Genomic DNA, 8916 nt, shown 5'->3' with positions numbered 1-8916 from the left:
AATAACTCAAGTAATTTATTTTATCAATATGCAATAGAAATGTATATTAAATTTAGGATTAATCATGATTAATTCACAGCCACTTTGGGATTAATCAGATTAAAAATATTAATCATTTGACAGTCCTAATATATAAATATAGTTTTATCTGAACCAGATATGATTAACACAGCCATCTGTTTGGCAACCCAAGCAAACATCGCTGAGATGAGAATCTACTAATCTGAAAGAAATATTGTGACGGAAATTATGTCATTTCTCTCTCTTTTTATAAAGATGTTTTCCACGTAATCTGAGCATTTTCAGTTCAAGGGTTTTGACCTTTAAATGACTACCATGCAAATATAATCTTGACCATGATGAAATCCACCCTGATCATGGACCGGTTTTATTTCTGGCAGCAAAGCCTCTCACTCTGAGTCAGGGCATGGTCTGTCTTCAGATATCTGACAGCCGCTGAAGTTACGTGATTCAGCTTTACTGCTCAACAAAGATCTGCTGAAGTGAGTTGTTTATGTTAGCAACAATCTGAATTAAACACTGATCATAAAAAAAAGATAATTTGGCAAATTATTTAAGAGAATTATTTGGTTTAAGTAAAGTCACACGAGGGGCATGAAATAAAATAAAACACAACAATCATCATTCTTTTGCTGTTTAAAATGTCCTGCTAATGGGTCTAAATGTGAAATTTGGATTCCAGTTAAATTTTCGGATCAACAAAGAAATTCAAATTAACAAAAAAAAGTTAAGATGTTGGTTATGGGACACTTTATAAACAACAGCTCAGCTGTAAGATCCAGATAAATGGAAGAGAAGAGTTATTTATCACTGAGGTGTTGTGGACCAGCTGTTGAACACTGACAGTTGGCTCCTGGCTGTGTCCTGCACACGGCGTCTGGAGAGGTTTCATGAGTTTAAAACCCCATTTAAACAACCGATGCTCCTCCACGTTATCTCCTCCTCAGTGCACGTGCTGCTGTGCAGAATGCAGCGGTTTTTTCTGAAAAATGATTCTGCAGCTTCTTTCCAACTTTCAAATACGTTGTTTGTTTGTAGCAATGAGGGCTTCATGTTAGAATTTACCTCAGCGTGATACATTTGTTTGTAGCTTTAAATGTCTTCACAGATCTGGTTAATTATATTCTTCAAAAGTGACAATTGATTTGTTTTAAAGCTAAATTAACCTTAAAATTCAGTGATTTTGTTTTCTTTTTGGCCACAGCTCACTTCCATAGTGCCTGGTCCACCCCTCCTCAAAATAAAAACGTCAATATATCGCCAACTCTCAGTTGTTGAAAATGTTAACCTATCAGTCAACACTTTAGTCTGGTTAGGGTTAGCCTATCAGGAACAAATTCTTCTGAATAAAACTAAGGATGACCCTCAGTTTAGACACTATTGAACTTTGCTGTGACAGACACTTCCCTCTGTGGCTGAATAAAGTTGAGATATGTGTTTTGTGGTTTGTGAGGGGGTTGAGGGTAGTCTGAGTCAGATCTTTACCTGAATCTCCAGCTCTGAGATCTGTTGCTGGAGCTCAGCCATAGCAGCGATGTTGTCAGCTTCCCTCAGCCTCACTGCCATCACCTCTTCTTTACTCTGCAGAAGACGACGACATTTAACCACATTCTTTGAAGTTAATTAGATCCTGCCACAGCTGAGCTGCAGCAGTTTGTCCCTGCCGAGGCTGTGCTACACAACAGTTTGTACCTTGCATTCAATCTCAGCTTGCCTCCGCTTGATCTCCTGCAGCTGCACAAGCAGATTTTTGTTTTGCACCGTCAGCGTGTCCACGCGCTCCTGGACACGGCGACTCTCCTGCTCTGCCCGCCGCAGGTGGTTACTGTGGATCTGATTCTGATGTGGCACATGAAGAAAAAACTAATCAATTTATTTTATTACGAAGGAGATTTTCAAACACCAGATTTTGGTGTAAACGCTGTGTCAGATATCAGCCTGAGCTGTATGAAACAAACAGCTGACTCCCTCTAAAGGCTTCTTCATGACATTACAAGAAGTGACTTCTCTGCACAGTCAATACAGCAAACTTTTAATTAGGGCCCATTCAGATGACAAAGATTTATTTGAATGGCAGCACCTATTATTATCCAACTCAAACAAAGGATCTCTATACTTTATTTATTTCGTTATATCTTTTTTTAGTCGTACTTAATGCTGCCTAAATGACAACATGCACTCCACACCTTTTATATCAAAATAACCGGCTCGGTCATAGGAGTTGTGTTATTACTTTTAGTGTTGTGTCAATGTATCATGGCCGGAGTCAGCACTGTTGTAGACCAACTTTGAAATTAACCAGTTCCGCTGAATCATTAACCGCTAATAGCAGAGCTAATTTTCATTTAGCGAATTAGCATTTTTTATTTTATTTTTTTACAACTTGTGCCAACTTATGTATTTTTATATATCTAAATTACTCATAAAACTTATATATTTGATCAATTTGTTAGCATTACAGTACATACACGCTTAAAAGAGGCTTCCAGTTGATTTCTTAAATTCCATCTTCAAAATGTCTGTAAAATTTTCACAAGCTGACATAAGTTGTCTAAAACATTGACAGGGCCTTTAACCGTTAGCGGACCAATTAGCTTCCACTAAAATGTAGTTCTGCTAATTTTAAACCTGTCAACTAAAACAAAACCAACTGCCCTGCATGCCTGTGTGTGTGTGTGTGTGTGTGTGTGTGTGTGTGTGTGTGTGTGTGTGTGTGNGTCCTGTTGAAACAGCCGATGAGTTAAACTGTAGTTGTTACTTCTCAGTTTGTTTTAGCAGCTCAGATTAAGACACCTTCAGTTTGTTTAGAGGTGTGTGTGTGTGTGTGTGTGTGTGTGTGTGTGTGTGTGTGTGTGTGTGTGTGTAGCCTTTTGCTGTTGAACTGCTTGTGGTTTTAATTGTTGTAGAAATGTTTTTAATGAGCTTTTACCAAAATTCTGTTGTTTCTGTTGATACCACACGTCTATGTTTGATGACAAACCTTGAGTTAACACTTATCTATTAGCGTTAGCTTCCACCAATATTTTTACATAATTTAGTGGTTCACCGTATACAAAGCTAATTTTTTTGGTTAGCAGACTGGAGTTACCAATAAAATCAATGTTATGATCTGAATGTGATCTGTTAGTGTTTGAAGTATGAGTTGAGGTCGACTCACAGCTACTACCACATCAGATTTGGGTTAATGTCTTTAAAACTTACTGAGTTACAGACATTTTTGCTTACCAAAAATGTTGATTGTGATCACACTAGACAACTTATGCCAACTTACGAACGATTTATGTTTAAATTGCCAATAAAAGTTGTATATTTGATCAATTTATTAGAATTACATTATGTACACACCAAAAAGAAGCTTCTTGTGGATTTTTTCAATTCCATCTTCAACACAGATGTCTTTAAAATGTTCATAAGTTGTCTAGTGTGACAGGACCTTTACTGAGAATCAGATCATGTTCTTTTTTTTCTGTTTTCTTTTCCGACTCCACGTCCATTACATAAAAACAATCCCAAAATAATCTTTAATAAAGTTTAAATATATATCAAGTGCAGCATCATGGTGAAAGCCATGATGCTGCACTTGTAAAAGTAAAACTGCTGGGCCTAATTTTGAGACTCTGACATTAATGATGAGTTTCATACTGCCGGACAGGACAAAAAAAGTAAACATTTCTTGTTCAATCACTTTGCATTCAGAGTGAGTGTTTGAGTTGAATCTTAGCTACAACTTTTTATCTGATTTGACTGTATTTTGACTGTAATTTTAACTATGTCCTGTTGTGTCTGTCTACTGTACAGCACTTTGGTTGGCCTTGTGCTGTTTAAAGTGCTTTATAAATAAAATGGTATGATGGTATGATACAACACTAAATTTTAGCTCAGTATCAGTAAAACTGTAGTTGTAGCCATTTAGCTGTGGCAGCCATCTTGAGCAGACCTGACTCCAAAAGGTAATTAGTTGCAGATGTACTAACTTCCCATAAAATCTATCCACTGGTTCGTGAGATTTTCTGCTCCCGCTACAAACACGGTCAAAAACATCAGCGCTCTCACCAGCAGGCACTGATGACGTGACCTCTGACCTGTGTCTCCAGCTCCAGCATCCTCTGCCGTGTTTCTCTCAGCTCTGCCTGGGCCTCAGCCTCACGCAGCCTCACGCTCATCAGCTCATCCTGCAGCTCGCCCAAGGTGTTCTTCTTTGGGGTGTCCTTCCAGCGACCAGCAGTGCGAGCCAGGTGGCGCTGCAGAGGCATTTTAACCATCAGTCCTTTTTACCACCACTTGAAAAACAATGCTGTTTTTAACGTAGGGTTTTGTCCTATCTGAACTGCTTGGCTGTGATGTGGCTCACCTGCCAGTGCTCCTCCAGATCTCTGACCTGCTGTCTGAGCTCCTTCAACCCAGTCAGAGCTTCAGCTTCTCTCAGCTTCACCCCAATCAGCTCTTCTTGCAACCGCGCCACATTAGTGTCATCGGGTAGTGATGAATTCCTCTAAAGAAGGTGCACAACATAAAAACAAGATAATAAAGTACCGCGATGTCACTCAATATGTGAGCAAAGGCCTGTCACGATAGTCAACAAATCAATTAATCGCATGATAAATTATTTTGAGGTCAATAAAAAAATGACGATAATTTTAATTTGCCTGTTTGTTTGTTTACTTTGTCTCTCCCTCTCTGTGCTCCGGTGCACAGAGGGCTCGACCGACCCCTCCCCCTCCTGTTTACGGAAGGAGTGAACTCTCGTGTTAGGCATTTCCAGGTGCGTGGTCTCGTACCTCTTTAGCATGAAAGTTTGTAGCAATAACAAGGCGCCTTTTGCACAGAGCTGGTTATCAGTAGAAACCGCAACATTTTTGTTGCGATCTAGCCGCTGGTTTACATGTCACTGGTGATCGGAGTCACTGACACCGGTACTGGAGTGGAACTTTTCAGTAACACCCCACATGGAGGTGAGAAGCACCCCGCAGCTGTGAAAGTGCAGATGCTCAAACAGCCGACACAGACTACTACAGAAAATTTCTTCTAAACTAGCAACAGTTACGATGAATTACAGACAGCAGAGTGTTTTTCTGTTACTCACCCTTTGTAGCTTTTAGGAGAAAACACCAAAATAATCCTAGGTCCAAAATAACTTTAGTATATTCCCCAGGTTCAGACGTAACTGTGATTATGAAGCTGCTTCATGAGCATGAGTGAGAACTGCATCAGGGTTGCCAAATAAAAAAAAATATTTAAAAAAAAACTTTTTTGCTGCTCTTTTTCGTGCATATTTTCACCAAATACAACACACAGCTTATCTTACAACACTCTCACTCAGCATACTGTATATGACTGAGTGAGTCATAAATATACAGCAAATCTGTTGTTTTGACTGAACATATAATAATTTTAAAAGGAACAGTAAAAACACTTTATTATGTCCCATTTGGCAACCCTGCCTGGTACATTACTGCAGCAGTTCCATGTAAACAAGTGATTTTTTTTGTATTCTTGGATTCAAACCCACTGACCGTGATGAACTACTTAACCTGTGTCAGCTGGTATGTTGAATTTGTTGTAAAAATAAAAAAGCAACTAAAAGTAGCAATACTACAAACTTGCATCTGCACTTAGAATATAATCATTCAGTGCAGTTTTCCCAGCTGGGAAGAAAAAAAACTAAAACTGAGGGGTCGTCTCAGTCTTCCCGACAGTCCACAATGAGCGGAGCGTTCAACCGATAAGTGATTTATAAAAAGTGGTGCGCACTCACAGACAGCGTAGTTCGCTTCATCTCTAGATGCTGCTCTTTAATATTGTTTATTTAATGTCTCAGTTACGCATGGTGTTTAATTTCCATTTTGTTGTTCTTCTTTTTTTTTATTCAAGTGCATTTTTTGTTAGAGACTGAGAGTCCATTTTGTTAAACATTCTTTAACAATGAAAGTTTATTGATCTTTGAGAGGATGTACTTACATTATTACGCTTTTTTCATTATATTAGTTTTAAAATGGTCACCAGGCAATATTATTGTTTAACGCAATAATTTATGACACTATTAATCGTCCAGCAAAATTTATTATTGTGACAGGCCAACGTGTGTACTGAATAAGAGTTAAACAGTACAGCACCGGTAAACGTAACACCTTACCTTCTCCATATCAAGGATCTTATCTTGCATTTCCTTGAGCGCACACTGGGACTCTGCCTCCTTCAGTCGGGCCTGTACGAGCTCTCGCTCCAGCTGTAGGACGGACTCCTCAGAAAACCGAGGGGGTCCCTTCTGCAATCAGAACAAAGGACAGTCAGCAGACGCAGCAAAGCGTGGCTGTTACGTCAGTATCAGTCCAAAAAGTCCAAACTTTGCTTATCTAAGCAGTCAAAATAAACCCAGTCTTTTAAACAGTATGAATAATTCCATATAAAGACCACTCACTGCCTCTTCATACCCACCATTTTACCTTTCACTACCTCCTAAATAATGCAAACACGCTCATTGTTCAACAAGACAGCAAATTATGTAAAACACTGCCATGCCTGTGCATCATCATCTGCAATCCAACCATGAATAATTAAGGCTGTTAACAGATATGCAGAGAAGAGGGGGCCATGTGTGAAATCCACCCCTAGCCGAGGAGACACACCTGCTTACAAATTCATGAGTACATTTCTGAGATTACAGGATGTAAATGTGCGAGTGCTGCGTGTTACTCTGTGTCCCAATCTGAATCCATGCATGCCAAAACAGATCATCACCAAAATCAAATCAGAGTGAGAAAAGAAAAGTCCTGACTGCTGGCAGCTTAAATTGTGTCGCTGGCAATCATCTCTGTTGAGGATGGAGGAAACTTACTCTGATGCATCGTAACTGGAAAGACTAGTTTGTGATACTGTTGGCAGACAATATGTGACTGTATGATGGAAGATCTGAAAATAGCAACAGTATTTAGAATATTGTCAATAAAACTGCTGTGTAACCCATGGATTGCCAAAATGAAGTAAAAGAAATTCTGTTGACAGAACTCTTTAATATGCAAAACAACGCTACAAGAACATGCTTCTAGATTTTTACTAACTCAAACTTTCATTGAAGTATAGCAGCCGTCAAAGGACAGGGAAGGAGCATGAACAAAATCCAAAAAACTTCAACATTAAAAAGATATTTTACGATAAAAAATAAGTGAAGCAGAGTCAGAGAGTCACATCACGGAGGAAAGAACAAACATCTGATTGGTGCATTGGTTGACTTAAAGTGTTATTGTTTTATTATTGAACCCTAAATGAGTGTAGCAATCCAAGTAGTCTTTAACGGTCTTGATTCTCATGACAAGGATGTAAAAGCAATAATTGGTGAATCTCAAACTCTTATTTTATTCACACTGGAACAAAGTCAACATAAAAATAATTAAACTAAAGGTTCAATGTTGGAAAATAAAAGGTCACTATGGATTTAATGGCAGCAGCGCAGCTACATATAGCTGAAACAGCGATGTTTATTCTGTGAAACATCCTGTGAACTGAGACCATCAGATGCTGAGTTTTCAGCAGGGAAATGTCTCATTCTTGTATGAAGTAGGATTCTAGCAGTTTACCAGTCCTGGGTCGTCTTTGTCATGTTTTTCATTTCATGGTGTGTCAAATGTTTCCAGCTGGTGAGAGGTCTGGACTGCAGGCAGACCAGCTCAGCACCAGGACCTTTCTAAAGTGAAACCATGCTGTTATGGATGCAGTATGTGGTTTAGCATTGTCTTGCTGAAATAAGCAAGGTCTTCCCTGAAAAGCACATCGTCTGGATGGAAACGTGTTCTAAAATCTAAGGCTGTGCAAATTCAGGGGCTATGTCCTTCGAAGGCTGAATCTGTCGGCCACTTATGTCACAGCATTGCGCCTAAGGTAGTCCAAATCGAAAGACTCCTCTGATGCGGCCCACAAATGAGACCTCCTTTTTCACTGACTTGAGGGACGATGGATCCTTCTCAACTCACCCTTTGCCAGTGGTGTCTAAAGTCAGTCCTCAAGGGCCGGTGTCCTGCGTGTTCTAGGTGCTGTCCTTGTTCAACACAGCTGAAACTAAGGAGTGCCTAATTAGCAGGCCTCTGCAGACCTTAATGGCAAACTGAGGAGGCCTATTAATTAAGTACTCCTTAGGTTCAGCTGTGTTGAACCAGGACAGCACCTAGAACACGCAGGACACCGGCCCTTGAGGACTGACTTTGGACACCCCTGCCCTATGCGGCCGACTGGAGATTGTTTTTTTTAGCTTGTAATGGGGAACAAAATGAGAGAAAGGAAAAAAGTTTTAAATAAAAATCTGGTGGTTATAAAAATTGAAAGTTTAAAGCGGTTGTGTTGTTAATGTTTATTCATTTGCATTGACATGTTTTTTAATATTATTCTTGTCAGAAATAAAACAAGCTGGTATGGTGAAATGAATGAGCACGAAAGACGGGTCTGTTAGTTCTTCAACTACTTCCTTTAAGCTAATTTTGCTATATTCTAATATTGATAAAACTAATATAGAGATATTTTGCTGATTTCAATCTACTTTTGCTTCTGTTTAGCTTCACCATGGTGGCTAGACGATAGCACATGCCAGGGTAAGGGTGGGAATAAAGCTGAAGGCTATTGTTACGTCCACCAGGCTCGTTTGGTGGGGTAACATGAAAGGAGACCACACAAGGATTAATTTACTTCACAAAAATAATAGTTTATTAAATTATACTAAAGAAATAAACCTCAGAGGGAATACCTGAAATGAGAAAAACCAAACTGAGATTAATCCAAAACTCATAAATATTTAGAGTAAGTAAACCCAAGCTAAACCAAACCCAACCAAACAAAAAGATACAAACCAAACCAAGTGAGGATCAGGAGGAGAGAGAGAGACAAGCTGCATGTGGGCGGCTTTTAAGC

At 39.2% G+C, this 8916-nt stretch overlaps 1 protein-coding gene and 1 long non-coding RNA gene across 2 annotated transcripts in view; both read right to left on the bottom strand.

The window, feature by feature from the left end:
- LOC106529629 (EVI5-like protein) overlaps positions 1–8916 on the bottom strand; it is a gene marked incomplete at its 5' end in the record, with an annotated part of 41974 nt that overhangs the window by 25206 nt on the left and 7852 nt on the right. Inside the window, 5 exon segments of the mRNA XM_014025105.1 lie at positions 1507–1602; positions 1714–1860; positions 4104–4262; positions 4373–4513; positions 6155–6286. Coding sequence (XP_013880559.1) covers positions 1507–1602; positions 1714–1860; positions 4104–4262; positions 4373–4513; positions 6155–6286 — 675 coding nt within the window.
- LOC106529630 (uncharacterized) lies at positions 8686–8901 on the bottom strand. The gene is made up of 2 exons (XR_001311659.1): positions 8856–8901; positions 8686–8752 (listed from the first exon to the last, which is right to left on the bottom strand). It is a non-coding gene; the product is annotated as an uncharacterized LOC106529630 (long non-coding RNA).

Source organism: Austrofundulus limnaeus, unplaced genomic scaffold, assembly GCF_001266775.1.
Source record: "Austrofundulus limnaeus strain Quisiro unplaced genomic scaffold, Austrofundulus_limnaeus-1.0 Scaffold456, whole genome shotgun sequence".
NCBI classification, from domain to species: Eukaryota; Metazoa; Chordata; class Actinopteri; order Cyprinodontiformes; family Rivulidae; genus Austrofundulus; species Austrofundulus limnaeus.
This window is presented reverse-complemented; position numbering and strand designations above follow the sequence as displayed.